Raw genomic sequence first — 18,661 nt, forward strand, 5'->3', positions numbered from 1 at the left:
CACATTTTCTTACTCTTTTCTGGTGCTTTTATTAATAACATTTAATCTGTAGTTTTTAAAATGGTTTTAGAGCTCTTGCGTTTGGGGGAGGGCTCATTCCATTTTAACTAGCCAGTGCAATCTGTAATTCTACTTAAATGGAAACTTAAAAGTATAGTACATGGGTGTTCTCTCCACATTTTCACATTATATATCTCCCACTCTTTCTGAAAAATACCTCTTATTGCTGGATTGTCATAAGGAAGTTGAGACAGAGACTATATAAATGCTCAAGCTATTTATGGCTCTATTAGATGAAAACATTTTTCATTTATTTTTATTTTTTTTAATCCTCACCTGAGGACATTTGTTCATTGCTTTTAGAGAGAGAGGATAGGAGGGAGGGGGGAAGGAGGGAAAGAGAGAGTGAGAGAGAGACAGACAGTCAGACAGACAGACATCGAAGTGAGTGAGAAACATCAATTCATTGCCAACTCTTACGTGCCTTGACCTGGGATCGAAATTGCAACCTGGATATGTGCCCTGATTGGGAATTGAACTCATAACCTTTCAATCTATGGGACAATGCTCCAACAAACTGAGCTACACTGGCCAGGGTAGACATTTTTTATACGAAAAAAATTTTTGTATATTCATCCCATAAGTCAATGAAATTGTCTTGCATGACCATTGGCTACACGTACCCCATTTGGAGACAAGTAGGGTAGTGCTGGAGACTGACATAGACAAGTAGTTGATTATGAGTGGTGTTAGATCAGTGCTGGGGGTTAGAAATCACTGCTGATGGAAAAGTGTTTCACCATGTGTTTGCGTCCTGAGCTAGATCATGAGTGACAGGAAGAGGCAGTTGGGTAGCCTAGGGGTGGAGGAGGAAGTTCAGGGCATTTGAGGCACTTGGAACCACCACTATGTTCATGTTTAAAGGTACAGGGATAAGATGGTGTTGGAGGAATCCATATCTGATTGTGAGGGCCCTGGGTCCAAAATTAGGTAGCTTGTATGTCACAAATAGGGACTCACTATAGACAAGGTCTATGTGAGCATGGAAATAATAATAACAACAATAAAAGGAGCTCACTTAAGTTTCATGTTCTTTTAAAAATATAAAAGGGGGGTACATAAAAAAATCTCCTTTACCCCTCTGCCTCATCTTGCTAACAGAGAAGGGATTGGCTGAAATACAATTATAAACACATTGAAATGAGGGCTGGTAAGATAGGATGCGGGTGTGGGGAATGAACAATCAGACTCTCAACCTCAAAATTTGATATTAAGAATATGAATCAGAAGCTGTCCACTCTAAACCACTTATGTAGCAATGGGCTTTTGTTCTTTGCTTGAAGCTATAAAATTAGGATAGTGCACTAACCTATTCATTAAAGAACTTGGCCAGTTTTCTTTTTCATTTGACCATCCATAAAATCACTGGACAAAGGTTTAATTTTTTAAAATTATTTTTTGTAATAATGAATTTGTATAACCAACCTGGCATCATATTCCTGAAATTTTTCAAGATTATTCAAATGGAAAAGTTCTTTATTGTAGTCTTTTAATTCAGAAGATTGAGATTTTACCAGTGTAGTTTCAGGGCAGTATCAACTTGAAAGTTTTTATTTTTGTCAGGTATCTTATTTTTTCTCAGTTGTAGTTTGATGTGTCACACATTCACGTGATTTCTTCCTGTCGTGGTTGTGTCTGTCCTCTGTTACACTTGAGGTTAATGCAGGAAGGCATTGCTTTGCCATAGATGAGGGGTATATTGTAGGTTTTTCCCTCTCCTCTCAGGCTGTATGAAGAGCAAGGAGAAAAAGTAAGACTCAAACATAATAATTTGGCTTGAATGATTCAGCCACTTAATCTTTATCATATTGTAGGAGCCATCTATTCATGCTTCTCAGAGTTTTTAATTTAGTGCCAATTCTGCATTTAGTAGGATAAGATAAAATTCAAACCTAAAATCCTGTGGGAATGCCTAGCTGTATATAGCTGGGAAGTTGTCGGGTCCCACTGAAAGAGTGTTGTAGACTCAGAGAAAGTCACCTTAGAGTCGCCACCAGCAGGAGGTACATCTGATTAACTTCTTAAGATGATTTGTTTAGATCCATGTAAAGGGTATATGTTTAAATATACTAAGAAATAAGGCAACATATGTGAGGGGGATTTGTAAGAAAGGCCTTGAATGGCAGTTTGAAAATGGTAGGCTTAATTTAACTTGTCATCCTGTAGTTAAATTTTTTGTCTTACTTATATCTTACTTTTTTCCTCCACAGTTGTACAATGGTAGATGGAGTGATGATTCTTCCTCTGCTGATGATGATTGCTTTCCCTTCCCCGAGTATGGAAGGTAAGAGACTCACAGCTGTTCGGAGCAGGACAGTGTATAGTTGGGGCCATGCAGTGGCACTTTGGTGAAGGACAGATGACACACCGTGGGGGTTCCACAAGATTATAATGAAGATGAAACATTCCTGTCACCTAGTGACGTCATAGCCATTGTAAGGTGACAGCACAACACATTACTCACATGTTTGTGGTGATGGCGTAAGCCTGCTGCACTGCCAGTTGCATCAAAGTTAGCACACACAATTATGCATAGTACGCAATACTTGATAATGACAATAAATGACACTATGCTACTGGCTTACGTATTTACTATATTTTCTTATCATTATTTTAAAGTATGCTCTTTTCTATTTATTATTGCTGTAAAACGTGTGCCATGTTCCATAGACAGCAGCCTCATGCATCTCGTGCTCACCACGTCTCTTGATTGCATCATTTTCTCTTGCACTTGATTTAATCTCATGTTGTTGTGTATAGTGACATGGTGTACAGGCTTGTAGCCTGGGAGCAACAACAGGCTACACCATGTAGCAAGGGTGTATATTAGGCTGTACCTTCCAGGTTTATGTGAGTGCACTCTATGATGTGTGCACAACGATGAAATCACTTAAGGACAAGTTTCTCAGACTGTGTCCCCATCCTTAAGTGGTACATGATTGTACTGTGTATCGTTGTATTATGTATGGTTGGGCTTATTGTAAGCAAGTTTGTTCTTAGTCCTGTCAGATATAATACTCCTTAATACTCCTTTCTTCCCTCCTTCCCTGTGACTTTTTTAAAGGTTTTTATTTATTTATTTTTAGAGAGAGGGGAAGGGAGGGAGAAAGAGAGGTTGAGGAACATCAGTGTATGGTTGCCTCTCATGTGGTCCCCACTGGGAGCCTGGCCTGCAACCCAGGTGTGTGCGCTGTTTGGGAATTGAACCAGCGACCCTTTGGTTTGCAGTTTGCACTCAATCCACTGAGCTGTACCAGCCAGGGCGTACTATGACTATTTTTTAAGCCTTTTTTTAGGTAGACAGCAAATCAGAAGGAAAGTACAGAGATTTTTTCATACCCTCTTTAGTCCCACATGCATAGTCTCCCCCATTGTTAATCTTCTGCACCAGACTGGTGCATTTGCTATAATTGATGAACCTACATTGACTCATCATAATCACCCAAAGTCCACAGTCTACATGAGGGCTCACTCTTGGTGTTGCACATTCTATGGGTTTGGACAAATATGTATAATCACATGTATGTATCATTACAGAGTATTGGTATCATACAGAGTATTTCACCACTCTGAAAATCTTCTGTGTTTCACCTGTTGTTCATCCCTTTCCCTTGCCACCCTTAATCATTAGCAACCACTGATCTTTTTACTGCCTCCATAGTTTGCCTTTTCCAGAATGTTCTGTCATTGGAATCATGCAATGTGTAGTCTTTTCAGATTGGCTTCTTTACATTGCTGATACGCATTTAACATTCCTCCATATATTTTCATACTTATTTCTTCTTAGCACTGAATAATATTTCATTGTCTGGATGTACCACAGTTTATCTGTTGACCTACTGAAGGAACATCTTGGTTGCTTCCAGGTTTTGGCAATTATGAATGAAGTTGCTATAAACATTCGTGTGCACGTTTTTGTTTGGACAAAATTTTCAGTTCCTTTGGGAAAACACCAAGGACTGTGATGCTAGATTGTACGGTAGCAAATGTTTAGTTTTGTAAGAAGTTACATACTGTCTTTCAAAATAGCGGTCCCATTCTGCATTCCCACCAGCAATGAATGAGCATTCTTACTGCTGCACATCCCCACCACTATTTGGCATTGTCAGTGTTCTGAACTGTGGCCATTCTAATAAGTGTGCAGTGGTGTCTCGTTGTGGCTTTAATCTGCATTTCCCTGATGATAGGATGTGGAGCTCCTTTTCATACATTTATTTGCTAATCTGTATATCTTTGTGAGGTGTCTGTTAAGGTCTTTGGCTCATTTTTTAATCGGGTTGGTTGCGTTCTTATTTTTGAGTTTTGAGGGGTTTTTTGTTTTTGTTTTTTGGGTAATAGTCCTTTATCAGATGTGTCTTCTACGTGTATTTTCTCTTAGTCTGTGGCTTGTCTTCTCATTCATTCTCTTGACATTGCCTTTCACAGACCAAAGTTGTTAATTTTAATGAAGTCTATCTTATTAATTATTTCTTTCATGGATCTTGCCTCTAAGAAATTATTGCCATACCCAAGGTCATCTAGGTTTTCTTCTATGTTATCCAATAACATTGCGTTTTGTGAATTACATAATGTGACTTACATTAAACTTCTGTTGGATGATCTGTTTATTCAGGTGTCTAGAGTGTAGGCTCTGCAGTAAGCAAGTTTGTTAAAAACATTCCAGTAATATAGCAGTGATTATAATTAGTGCCAAGAGGATATAAAGTAAAGATCCTGCATTGCAAATTTAAAGGAATTAGAGATATTTTAACCAGAAAAGAGGTTGGATCCTAAGTTGAAGGAATTAATGAGAAGAAATGGCCTGGAAAGATTTGATGGGTTAACAGCAGTTCTCCTCCGCTAGTGGACATGACCTTCCTAGGGACATTTGACAATGGGGACATAACAGGCAAGTGTCTAGAATTCTTCCTCCTCTTTTTAATTGCTAAACACTGTGATCACTATAACAAAATCTAAAGAATGTCGTGGCATAAAGTCCTTCCAAATTACATGCCCTTTTCTAGGTACAGTGTTCTATGTGTTATTAAGAAATTCCTTTGGGTTTTACTTGATATCATGGGTGGTCCTGTAGTATAGTAGTCTCAATAGAAAAAAGAGTGTGGAAAAGAAATTGAGGTGGAAATGTAGTATGAATAGAAAAAAAGTGGAGAAGGAATGAGTAAAAGAGAAGAAAAAAAAGGCATTTGTGGAAGAATATTAATAACCATTCCATTGGTTGATTTTTCTTGCTTTTAGCTCTTAAGCTGCCCAAAGAATCCAGCAACTATCTTCTTAATGCCACAGGAAAGATATATAATGAAACAAGTTAGTCTGGCTGAAGTGGAACAAGATTGCCACGAAGGTTTTGCTATTCAGTATACCACCACCAGTAGGATGTTTACAAGCAAGGAAAAGAACACAACATTCTTTAGTTGCCATAGCTTTTTTTTTTTTAAACAGAATACCCAGTGAATGCTACAACCTAGCTGCTCTAATCGTAATGGCAGTTGCCTTAGTCCTGTCTTCCCTCCATGACTCAACGCCTTGTTAATTGTCAAGCATATTCTATGAAAAGATTCTTTGTTTTTATATATTTACTAGGAATTTATTTTGAAAAGCCACTGAGAACCCCTAATTGTAATACACTCTAATATACTCAACAGAAGTCATAAAGCAAATGCTAAGTACAAAATACTTAACCAAAAGGTGTAAATAATGGGGCAGATAAATAAACTCTTTATAAAAGCTCCAATGTCTAGTGAAGAGCTTTCAACTACCAGGTTTAAAAGGAAATAGACCCCTGTTTGATATTGCAGAGCAACCACGACACCTTATTCATTGTGCTTCGTTGGGGCTGATAGCGTTCTTGGGGTAGACATAAGAAAGTCATAGAAATTTTGTTCTAATGTATGTTGTGTGGTTGTTATTCTTCTTAGTCCATTAAAAAAACAAACAAAAAATAAAACAAGCTTTTCCCCTTTTCTTTTCTAATTGCTCCTAAATGTTTCTTAAACATTAAGTAGAAATAGTTTTATCATTTCAAATAGGCCTAAACAATAATTTTGATAGAATTTGGCTACTCGGGTGTTCTTGAGAACACTTTTTTTTAAAAATTTTATTTTAATCATTGTTCAAATACAGTTTTCTCCCTTTTACTCCCAGTCCAGCCCCCCTTCCCAACCCTCCCCACTTCCTTCCCATTACCACCCTCCCCCTAGTTTTTGTCCATGTGTCCTTTAAAGTTTGTTCCCGTGAACCCTTCCCAATGTCCCCTGAAATTCCCTCTTCTCTCCCCTGAGGTCACTGTCAGCCTGTCCTCTATTTCAGTGTCTTTGGTTATATTTTGCTTGTTTCTTTGTTTTGTTGTTTAGGTTCCTGTTAAAGGTGAGATCATATGATATTTGTTTTTCACTCCTTGGCTTGTTTTGCTTAGCATAATGTTTATCAAGATCTGTGGGATCCTAAATGCTCTGGGGCAAAAAAGACCAAATAAGTTTGGAAAACTGCTCACTATAACTACTTCTTTGATGATTAGGGGTAATATTTAGGGAGTGGTTCCTATGTGCCAAATGTTGGGCTAATTGCTTTGTTTGCATTGTTTTGCATAATCCCCTTGATTACCCTAATGATAGAGGTTTTGGGGATGTGCTTTTGAATTGGTTAAAATTCTTAGGTACTTAAGGCTATGTAGCCAACAGAAGGTATAATATACTTTGAGGAATAGTGTTCACGAGTTTCAACCCTTACCAGTCTTCTTCAAATTTTTACATTTTTCTGGTCCCCTGAATTAGCTCCATCCCACACTCACATTGTATCTGGTGCATGTTACAATGCTGCTTAATCCAGTGTGTTTGAAAGGCTGAGGTGAGATCTTGTAATAGCAAGTGATGAGAGGCTGCTTCACCTGGGCTTGTGTTTTCTCTCTTGTCTCTCATGCCAGTATTCATTTTTCATGCTCATTATATATACAACTGTAGCTGCAGGAAGAGTTTTATTTGCTCTCACAGAGAAGAGCACTTGAGTCCTAATTACCCGTATATCCTTCCTTTTCCTTCCCATTAATAAGACTAATCATGCTCTAATGCTGTTATTATGCCACCTGGGAGAAGTTCATTTTTGTTCCAGAACATCCATGTTTGGCTTTCCCTTTGTCCCCATGAGCATTTGCAGGTGTTGACCATGGCACAGATACTTAAAATGCAATATTGCTTCTTCAGAAATATCTCAAGCTAAGATGACCCACATTTTATTAAGTTAGTAAGCTATAGTTAGATTTCATTACAGCAAGGAAGGCTGGACTTTGCAGAGTTGTAAGCAAGAGGTTTTGGACTGTTCTAGAGAAGATTGCTAAATTATACTCAGGGTTGACTTGATTTTACTATTTCCAAAGCTATTGCCACTCAGACTTTCCAGCCCAATTATCCAGTGAGGGAAGGAAGGGGATAATTTCAATAGATTTTTTTGTTAGGGGCACAGAGTTGCCCCCCTTTGCCCCTGGTGGGTAAGAATAGAATAAGCCTTTCTTTGAATTTCTCATTATTGAAAATTCAGGAAGTTCTTGAAGGGGTGAGTGAATGTAAGAAAAATGTCTCAGTATTAAATGTGTTGCTCTCATTTCTCATTACTATAATTTATCCCTTTTGTTTAGAACAAAATATTTTTCATTGACACATCATCAAATGAGACTTTGGGGAGATAATTGAGATCTACTGAGCTATTTACCACTATTTACCGCTATCAGGACCTAAAATGTAAATATCTAATGAAGCTGTACTTTGAAAGATGCTGCTGTTTCTTTTATTTTTTAATCCTCACTGGAGGGCTTTTTTTTTTTTTTTCTTTATTTGCTTTTTTAGAGAGAGACAGGAAGGGCGAGAGAGAGAAACATCAATTGGTTGCCTCCCTATGCACCCTGACTGGGGATCCGTGCGGGGGCTAGGGGTCGTATGCGTCCAGATTGGGGGGTCACACACACCTGCGCCCGGACCAGGGATCGAACCCATAAACGTGGGGGGCCCTAAACTGCAGGAGGACAGAAGCTCCTTTGTTTTGGACCTTGCCCTGTGACCAGGAATCAAACACAACCTTTCCTTATGGGCCGAAGCTCCAACCAACTGAGCCACACTGGCCAGGGCAAGATACTACCTCTTTATAGTCACATTTTCTTATCTAATAGAGTGATGGTGTATTATCTGATGCAAGGTGAGCTGTGACAAAGCTTCCTTTTAGCTTTCCTTCCTGGGTAATGTTTGTTTCTGCTGTGGGGAATTAAACTAAAGCCACATCCGGTTTTTTTTCCAGTGGATCTTAGAAAATGTTCATGTTCAGCGAGTATTTATATAAGAAGGAGTAGCAGTGGAGTGTGGATAGGACTCTAAAATTTCAATCAAAGTCAGGTATTGAACAGAAGAGAAAACAAATCCAAGACCCTAGCTCATGAAATGATTTCCTTCTGGTCATCAGTGAGTAGGCAGAGCAATAGCTGCTAAGCTTTGCTTTTATAGAGATAGGTTTCAAGGATTAGAGAGTGGATGCCATCTTTTCTGCTTGGAAGAACTAGTGAAGTAGATTTGTAGGAATGCCATACATGCAGCTGTGATACTGTGATTTAGAATCATTCTGGTGACCAGAGTATATTTCTTAGATATGTTTGGTGTTCCTATGCAGATCTCAAACCCCTCAGAATTTCCCAAGTGATGAGAACAACAATGGCATTTCTTGTTCTGTTAATGAGGTAACTTTTAGATTCCCCCCACCTAAGGGGGAGGAGCCAACCTGGTGGTTAGGGTATCCGAACTTTGGGTTTCATTCCCTGATTCCATAGCAAGGAACAGGGAAATGGAGGTTGAACCAGTTGCCCACAGTCAATGACTAGGTCATGAAGTCTCCATAAAACCCCAGACAGGATAGTTTGTTGGTCCCTTTTTGGAGACTTTCGGTGTTGGGGAAAGAGAATGTTTCTGTGTGCCACTATGGTGGGCCCTAGGCTCAGGAGGACACATGCTCCTCCATTTGGGACCTTGTCCTGTGTACATTTTCATCTAGCTATTGATTCATATCTTTTAATATCCTTTGTAATAAATTGGTAATCTCATGAGTAAACAGGTTTTTCTGAATTCTATGAGCTATTCTAGCAAATAAATTGAACCCAAGGAGGGGGTCTTGGAAATATCTAATGTATAACCAGTTGGTCAGAAGCACAGGAACTAACCTGGGCTTGAGATTGGCATCTGAAACGGGAGGTGGTCTTGTGGGACTGAGCCCTTTACCTGTGGAATCTCATCCTATCTCTGAGGTCAATAGAGTCAGAATTGAGATGAATTTGCTGGTGTTTGAGAATTGTTTGTTGGTGTGGGGAAGCCTTCTCCCCCCCCCCCCCCCACACATGTGCATGCGCACGCGCGTGTGAATTGGGTCCAGTAACTCTTTAAGCAACTTTAACTTCTGAGTAGAAATAAACAGCAAAGAAAACAAAAGATATTTGAAAATTAATTTGTAACTTTCAAAACACTGCTAACTGTCCTCCAAAACTTCCCTCTGCAGTTCAGCATGACCTTAGGCAAAATTCCACAGATAATGATTATATGAAATAGTCATAATTGCTGAGATCTCATGTCAGTTTAAAAAAGATCACTCCAGTCTTCTCTGAAGAGCTCCTTGTCCCAGAAGTCCCAGCTGCCCTCAGGTGAAAGCTCTGTCAATTAACCTGTGTATTTTCCAAGGAAGCTGGCCTGGAACCTTTTGTTTTTTCATAACTTTGTGTAGCCTGACCATCCTCGCTCTCGAAGTTAGTGATTCGACAGGAAGAGGGAAGTTTACATTTGTACCGTCTCAGCCGTGGTCATAACATTGGAGCAGCTGCCGCCTGAGTGTAATCAGCTGAATCTGAGCTCTGCAGACCAGGGTGTTTTCCAGATCCATGGTAATGCTACATCTAATTCTTTGTTATGGGTTACAGCAGAGCATGGCCTTTCCTAGGATGTGTGTGTTTGGGGGGTATGGGAAGGAGAGAAGGAATAGGAGGAAGAATGAGAAACTCCTCTTGGGGAGGGGTTGGTGAAATTCACTTCTTTTATTAACTTTTTTGTTGCAGTTGTTTTCCTTTCTGAATTATGGCACCTATACCAAGTCAGTTTGAATGGAAAAAGAAAAACCCCACCAGATTTACTCAGAAATGTTGTAAATTGAAGGACAGGGAAAAATGCTCATAGTCCAGCTTAGAATGTGACTTCCTTGATGGGGAATGGCACGAACGCCATACAGCTTCCTTTCATTTTTCATCTAGTTCATGTGCTTTGTAATGTCAGCTTTGCCAAGGTTAGGGTGATTTTTGGTAGTTAATCGGTGTTGCTTGACAGAGTGCCTTTGGAAGGGAAGGCTCTTAGTCATGCAGAGGAAACAAGCCTTTTTCAGGAGAGACAAAGTCAAACACATGAGCTGTTGTCTTCCTCCTTCCTGTGACTCTGTGTACATGCACTTGACCTCTCAAGGACTGCTAACTGCAGTGGCAATAACAGGGAAGCTGTGAGGAGCCATGGGGAGCACATGCAAAGTGAGCCCTGAGTGTGAGAGGCTGGGGCCTTGTGGTATCCATTGTTTTATACCCCGTGTCTAAGATAGTGTGTGGCATGCAGTTGGTGCTCCATGAATATTTGACAAACAAGTGAATAAGTAATTATCATTATAGAATAAAAAAGATAATATAAGAGACAGAGGGACTGATCTAGGCTAAGGAGATAAGAGAGCACATCTTTTCAAAGCATTTATTCTTAAGTTTGTGGCAAGAGAATCAGTTATAAGACAATCTTATATTCTTTTTGGATTTTACTAAATTTATTGGGGTGAAATTATTTAATAGGATTATATAGGTTTCAAGTGTACGGTTCTATAATCTATCACCTGTGTATTTCATTGAGCACCCACCACCTGAAGTCAAGTCTCCCTTCGTCACCACGTATTTGACTCCATTTCTACCTCCTCTTCTGGTAATCCTCTTCTCACTCCTCCCACCCCCTTCCCCCTGGTGATCACCACATTGTTGTCGGCATCTATGAGTTTTTGCTTGTGTGTTTGTCTTGTTTGTGCATTGCTTTCTGTTTTATATCTCACATATGAGTGAAATCATATGGTTGTTGACTTTTCCCATCTAACTTCTTTTACTTAACAGGATAGTCTCAAGGTCTATCCATGTTGTTGCAAATGGCACTACATCATCTTTTCTTTTGGCTGAGCAATATATATGTGCCACATCTTCTTTGTCCAGTCATTTAGTGAAGGATTCTTTGGTTGTTTCCATGTCGTGAATGTGAATAATGCTGCAATGAACACAGTTGTGCATATATCTTTATGAGTAAATGTTTTCGAATTTTTCAGGTAGATACCCAGAAGAGGGATTGCTGGGTCATATGGTAGATCTGTTCTTAATTTTTAGAGGAACCTCCATGCTATTTTCCATAGCATGAAGGTTGTACCAGTTTCCATTTCTGCTAGCAGTGTATGAAGGTTCGTTTTTCTTTACAACCTTTCCACACTTGTTATTTCTGAAGTTGATCATACATTCTCTTAATTGATAAATTGGCATGAATACACTGGCAGGCACTGGTGATGTCCACATTACTAGAAGTGGGTCCTGCTGACGAGTCATAGGTTAATTGGGTACGGCAAAGGTTAGAGCACAGCACTAGGAGAGTCCATGGGAAGGGCCTTCATATCACACTGGGCTGGGGTCGGGGACGTCAGCCTAGGGCAACAAAGTGGAAGGATGAACAGGCATTAGACTAGTGAAGGAAGGACTGAGAAGGACTCGTTAGGCAGGGGGAGGGCAGAGCCGTGAGAAGTGGGGTGCTGGTGATGGAGGATACCGCCAGGGCAGTCAGTCCAGCATGGCCAGAGTTATCTGAGGAAAGGAGAGCTGAGGCCCTCCGTGATGGGCAGGGAGAGCTCTTGAAAGATTAAGCAGGGCCGTTTGTATGTTTTGGAAGAGTTGTGGGCTGAAGGGGTTCACAGGGTGTGGCAAGGTGAGAGGTAGACAGATAAGAAAGCTTGGTCCCCTTGCCGTGTTGCAGCAGGTGGGCCCACACGCTGCATTTTCAAAGGCATCCCAACTGCCACCTCAGTGGTGGCAAACAACAAAAAGAAACAAAAAGCAAACCGTAGTTTAAAGAATAGACCTTTGTTACAGGTGTTTCACAAACAATAAAGCTGTGGTAAGCAACACTTATCTAGTAATAATTCTGCTGCCACTTTTATTATGAAAGCAGATGTCTGGGCTGCTGACTTTTCTAGCAACTTTCGTGAGACATTTAAATCCCTGTAGCTGGCCCTTTGTTCCTGTGTTGCCATGGAGTGTCAATAAGCCCAGCTCAGAATAACCCAGGCAGTGAGACGAGAGGTACAGCTTGCTCAGTGGCATGCTGGCTGGCCAGGTTACAGTGTTTTCATTGCTCCCGTCTTGGGAGGAGCACCAGGCAGCTGGTTGCCCTGGCAGCTGTGAAAGGTGTATGTCTCTTGGCTGCCCAGAGTTTGAAATGCAACCAAAACTTGCCTGCCTACTGAGCATGTGCAGCTCCCGATTGATCTGATAGCAACTGAAAATAGCCCACTGAGCACCTGTCCCCTGTATACCAGCCCCTGGCCGACTGCCATTTAAGACAGTGTGGGCTCACTCGGGGTAGGTGAGAGGTGGGTGGATTTTAATATTTAGGAAGATCTTGGGAACTTTGGCCCTGGCTTAAAAGAAAGAAGAAAAAAAAAGGAGCAGGCTCTCGGAGCTGTTCTGTTTGGCACTTCTGTGGTTAGTGGGTGGCCACAGTGGCTGCGTATGTACATTATGTGGTGAAGATTCCATACAGTTCTCCTTGCTCAGCCAAACTGTGGTCCAAACAGACTGAGAGGTAGTGTTTTCTCTTGGAGTGAAACGCTTTCCTAAAAACACTCCTGGATGGTAGCCATGCACGGTTTATCTGTCTCTGTTTTAGAAAGGGGAGGCATTGGGTTAAACTGTTTATTTAATTGTCTACCCTCTCTTTAATCCCCAATGATTATCGGTTGATCACTTTAATCCCCAATGATCACTTCTACAAGGTGTCTCTGTGCTAGATCATTTTTTCTCAGCAGTCCAAATTTGGGTACAGAATAGAATCACAGCATGTTGGGAGCTGTCTGTTCCCCTTTGGGACTCCTTCCATTTCCTTCTGGGCTCTCATCTCTTCAGCGGGTTGCTGTTGTTGGGCATGCATGGCAGGCTCTGGAAGGAAATGCTTCTGAAGTGACTTGTGGTATTAAAGCTACTATTTAAAAGTGACCCTTCGTAGATACTTGGGTTATCTTTAGGCTGTCACCGCTCTGCAACTCCAGGGGCCAAAGAGAATCTGCGGAAATGCTGGCCTGTTGCTCTCGCCTTGGTTTGTGTTTAGATATTCTTGCTCTCCAGCCAGTGGCCTCGTGACACGTCTCAGATTTAGCTGCCTTTCTTCTGCCAGGGCCCAAGATTATTGTGGAAGCTGGGAATGGTGTGCTCTGCCACAGAGAATGTGGGTGAGGGAGTGTGTTTGAAAAGCCAGTCTGGTTCATAGCACTATGAAGAAATGCTTTCAGTTTCTACCTTAAGTGTTGGCACCTGGAGAAGTTCTGTGGGTTTGGGGATAAAAAAGAAGTTCAAAATGACCCAAACTCAAGCTAATGGTTGGATCTTAAGTTTATCACTAATAAGCCTTCTTAAGGGTATTAAATTTGTGAGTTAATGAATTCTTGTGCACCATATTAATTAGACTGATAAGGTAGAGAAGAAATGCACAGCAAATATTAAGTTGTAATGACTGGAATGCAGATGTACAAGGCTTATATTCATGGGATTGAAGGCGTGGGATTCCTTTCTTCATTAACCTTCCCTGGAGTTCTCCCAGGGCCTTGGGACCTGAGTTTGGGAAATCAGGGGTCAGGGGAGCAGCAATATCAGAGAGGCTTGGGCTCTGTGAAGTTTTTTACCCTCGAGTATCTTATTCTCTGTTGCCTCATCTGAGCAAGAAAGAAAATAGTCTAGAAAATCCCTTGTTTCCTCACTCTGCTTTCTCTGGAGCGGGGTAGGGTAGGGAGCCAGGGAAGAGGAATTTGACTAATTCCAGACGTTTTTACCTTTAGCTTTTGGGTGCCACATGCCTGGAGGCCGGTGTTGTCAGACAGTTGTTCAACAAATTGGAGCCTTGCCCATCTTTTGAAGGGTTTATCTCTGTGGTTTGAAAGCTTCCTGAAAGGGTGTGGTGGCGGCTTGCAGATGGTAAGCAGAGCAAAGATTGTCAACCTCAGAGGCCTGATCCCTGAATCCCGGAGAAAAGGGGCTAGGAAAGAGTGCGGGAGAGGAAATAGAGGTGGGAGCTGGGCACTGGGGCTGCCCCGGAGTTCCTTCTCCACTGTCCTTTCCCATCCAGACCCCTTGTATAAGGTTTCCTTTAAAACCAAAATTTTCCCTCTAGAGCCTGGCTAGGGAGCCTTCATGGGAGCAGCCCCGTGCTCCCTAGTTTGCCCCTGGGGCAGGGAACAACCAGCCTCAGGAAAACCTCTTCCCACACTGTGAACTACAGACCTCACTAGCACCATTCGGTAGCGGGTGTACCATAGCACTGGCTCTCTTCTAAATCTGAAGTAGCAATGACTTATGGGAAATGTGTGTAATCCACCAGGTGGGGGGTGGGGCAGGGTGGGGATCTTTTCCCCTTCTTCCTTCTGTCTGCGGTACACTGTGACACAGGCATTGTCAATGTCTGGGGTGGGGTGGGGGTACTTTCCAGTCTCTGAAAGAATTCTGCAGTAGGTAATTTCCATTAGGCCTTATAATAAATAGTTTGCTTCTCCGAAGCAGAGATTCAAGAAGTTTGAAGACTAAATGAAGAAAGTGGCCATTATTTTCTTCATATTAAGGAGTTGCTTCACAGACATGGCACATAAGTTAGAGGCAAGTCTTTGCTGTATTTAGGGAATCATAAAAAGCACAGAAAAGACAGACCAATATTGTCTTAGGTCCATACCCCATAATGTTCTTTAACATGTTAGTCACTTAAACATAGACCGAGGTTTTGGCTTTGAAATAGAAGGTGTGGCTGCTGCAATAGGCTTAATTTACAGGGATTATTTCACAGACAAGGAGTCAGCCCAGACACAAAATAAACAGATGGCACTTTTTTTTCTCTCTCAGCTTTAGCAGTTCAAATGTGGTATGACTTTGGAATCCTTATCACCTTCAGCAAAGCAAGAAGGGGAAAATGATGTAATTCAGTCTTCCCCGCTCCCTGCTGGAAAATGCCATTATTTTCACTGATAGGAGAAAAATGGCAGTGAAGACCGGGGGCATCTTTTCCACTGCTGAGCAGGCAGCCCCGCACGACCCCTCTGAACTGACTGGAGTCAGGCACTTACTGTGTTTTGACCGTAGAAGCTACAAGTCCTCAAATCAGCTATCCAAGGAAGGGTCACTCCTAATAGCTCTATCGTTCTATAATGTACTAATTCCCAGCTTAGGAATTCTTATGTTTTACTTTCTTGTAGCAAACACACAAGCAAACAAAGAAACCTAGCACACCACAAGAATGACTGATTTTCCCCAGTGTGAGCCCGAGTAGGCGAACAGATGTGGCGCTGTGGCGAGCCCCGCTAGGAAGAAGTGGTCTGCACAGACATGCTGGCTCGGTGACTAAGCCTTGCCTTAAGATCTCTGCTGACATTTAAAGACTTTATAGGCTCAGTCTGCTCTGAAAACCAGCATCATGTCTCTTCCCACCTCTGAATTCTTTCTGTGAAAAGAAAATCCATTCTGAAGCAAATACTCATCAGGCTGGTGCTCCTGCCAAGTACTGGGCAGCTGTAGGGCATAGGATGGTGAGCATGTCAGGCTCGGTCCTTACCCTCATAGTACGCACAGTCTGTGGGAAAGACTTGACCATTCAGCAGCCGCACAGGCATGTTTGTGGGTGTATACAGGTGGTTTCTGCTGTAGATTTGGGTGTGTGAACAAAGGCTTCTCTGAGAAATGACATGTAAAATCTGAGGGGCCGATAGGTACTAACTAGGAGGGTAGGGGTGTTGGCAGGGAGGGAGCTAAGCTTTCCAGGTGGAGGGAATTCCACACCTAAGGGATCTGAGATCCCAAAGGAGGAAGAGGCCTTCCAAGAACTGAGGGGATCTGGGGGCATTGGGTGGGGGGCGGGTGGAGGCTAAAGAGACAGAGAGGAGATCAACCAGGACTTTTGTGGGCCAGATTAATGACTGTCTATTTTGAGAGTGATGGAAACCAGAGAGCATCAGGTTTGGACATCTGAATGGGGGCAGCATTTGCTGAGTTAGGGAACCCTGAGGAAGAACAAACACATTTGGAGTGCAGGCATCACGAGTTCAAAATCTTGGAAATCCTAAAACCATTGTTTTTGTTGTTATTCAAATTTAATGTGATCTCATTCAGATATATCTATCCTCTCTCAACTCCTAGAACACGTTTTCTTCTTGGCTTTACAACTTTACCAAGTATCAGCTTCTCTGATCAGAAAGAAGTGTGCTTTGGATTCCCTAAATGAGTGTTTTATCATCAGAATATTTAGGCACTTAGTATATTTTAGCCATGAGCCTGTAGCTTGCCTGCTTGCCAGACCATCAGATGCCCTTCACGAGGCATTCTGGATGGACCTTTGTGTTTCTGTCTTAGGAGCAGGTTTGCTGGCATTGCAAAATCCTTCCTTAAGCCTTTGTTTAATGCCAGAGACCTCAGATGCTTTCAGATTCTGGAGAGGTGCCAAACTGTACTTTTGGATTAGGAGACGATGGAAGGTCTCCCATTTCCATAAGCCTAATATAAGCTGTCTTTTTGAATGAATGAATCGTTTATACTGTTGGAAGGGGTCCAGGGGTGTTTGGGGCTCCTTTTTTAGCCAGAAAGTCCTGAGCTCTTGGACTTTTGTAATAATCATCTAATAGCTGCCATGGTTTTTTGTGCTACTTTGAGGTGAGCTGATAAGAAATTCAGGCTATTCCTTTTGCTGACCCCTGGGATCACAATTGGAGGCTGGTTTACTTGTAGCATGTTCTTGTTTGTTTGTTGTGTCAAAGACTTCAGTGGGAAACTTGGGGTTTCGTGCACCATTTAGAATAATAATCAGTTTAAATGCCTTAAAGTATTATGGAATACATGGCTGGGCAGGATGGAGGGAGAAGGTTGGGGATAAGTCCATCCTGATGTGCCTGGATCGCTCAAGTCCCATTTAAAACATACATGTGAACAGTTTTACAGTGAAGTACAAGATTATCCCAAACTGTGGACAGTCTTAAAAAAGTCCATGGCCCTCTTTGCTCTGCCTCTTCTTCTGTCAGGGTAGGATCGGGCCATGTGAAATAGGCATGACTAGATGGTGAGGTAATACCCTGAACAAATAAAACATATTTTAAAAGATTTGGCCATGGTGAACCCCTTGGATTCAGAGCCTGTGCCTCTGGTTGAGGAACCCGCACTGCATCCTCCGGGGAGGCGCTCCCAGCCGGACCCAGGCTATGAGTGTGTTCACACGGCACCGGTGGTACAAAGGGCACACGGTGCCAGCCATAACACTGAGTAATGCTGGGAGGTGCCTCTGAGAACAAACAATGTGGGGAGCTCCTCAGAGAGGGAATACCTCTGGCTTGGCATTTAAACTGCTGAATTATTTAAATGATTGTCAGTTAGGTGGAGTAGACTTGCTGCCTTCTGCCAGGACACTTCCTGGTTATTTGCATAGGCAAGTATAAAATACTTCGTACCAGATATGCCGCCTCCCATCTGTGCAGTGGGAATCAGTCAGAGAAGGTGCTCATCCGTTCCTTGGTTTTCCTCGATGTGCCTTGTATTCATTGCACAGTCTGGAAGATTAGGGAGCCACAGAAACTTACCTTTGGCCCTATAAGAGTTTGTGATAACTCTCGCACCCCCACGTCCCTCCCACCACAATCCTGTCCCAAATAAAATACCACAGGCCCACACATGTTATGGTTATTCCTAAATTTTGACAAGACTAAAACAGTGAGTCATGGGCATTCTGGGACCTGCTGTGTTCCTTTGAATTGTGGATATTAAGGTCTGAAAATGCTGTTACCTTGCTTTTAACTTTCTTTGTTGAATTAGTAATCCTAGCTCAGAAAGTCCTTTTGGCACCTCTTTGACTAATCTACTTTGTTGGATAAAATTGCCGAAGTGGTGTTTAATAACATGTACGCGTGTGTACAGGCGTGCAATGAATGCTTGTGGTTGCTTTTACGTTCTTAAGAATTTAGGGTTTTTATATTTGACTGCATATGCAAAATAGGTGCATGAAGAGCCCTGCTAATTAGTTATATGGGATTATGCAAATTAAGAGGATGAAAGCAAAATAAGAAAAAGTTGGTGAAGGTTTTGTCTTTTCCGTTAGCTAACTGTTGGACCGCTAACTGTTGGACCGAGCTCATGGCTCCACCGTATCAGAGATTGACTTAATTATTACCGATCATTAATGGCTGTCTTTCTTCCTGTTTTTTTTTCCTCTTTTTCTTGATTGTGGAGGGGAGGATAAGAAAACCCTGTTTCTTTGATATCTTACTGAGAAGAATGACCGAGTTAAACATGGTTAACCCT

The 18,661-nt window shown here is 41.8% G+C and overlaps 1 protein-coding gene across 5 annotated transcripts in view; it reads left to right on the forward strand.

Annotated features, from left to right (window-relative positions):
- ACVR1 (activin A receptor type 1) overlaps positions 1–18,661 on the forward strand; it is a 137,296-nt gene that overhangs the window by 69,920 nt on the left and 48,715 nt on the right. For 4 of the 5 annotated variants that reach the window (XM_036023449.1, XM_028508916.2, XM_036023453.1 and 1 more), the window contains one exon: positions 2,271–2,344. In XM_036023449.1, the coding sequence (XP_035879342.1) occupies positions 2,278–2,344 (67 nt within the window). In that variant the 5' untranslated portion in view covers positions 2,271–2,277. Of the gene's footprint in view, positions 1–1,930; positions 2,064–2,270; positions 2,345–18,661 lie in introns of all 5 variants that reach the window. The other variant, XM_036023451.1, reaches the window with a different exon arrangement.

The sequence above is a fragment of the Phyllostomus discolor genome, chromosome 4 (assembly GCF_004126475.2).
Source record: "Phyllostomus discolor isolate MPI-MPIP mPhyDis1 chromosome 4, mPhyDis1.pri.v3, whole genome shotgun sequence".
Taxonomy (NCBI): Eukaryota; Metazoa; Chordata; class Mammalia; order Chiroptera; family Phyllostomidae; genus Phyllostomus; species Phyllostomus discolor.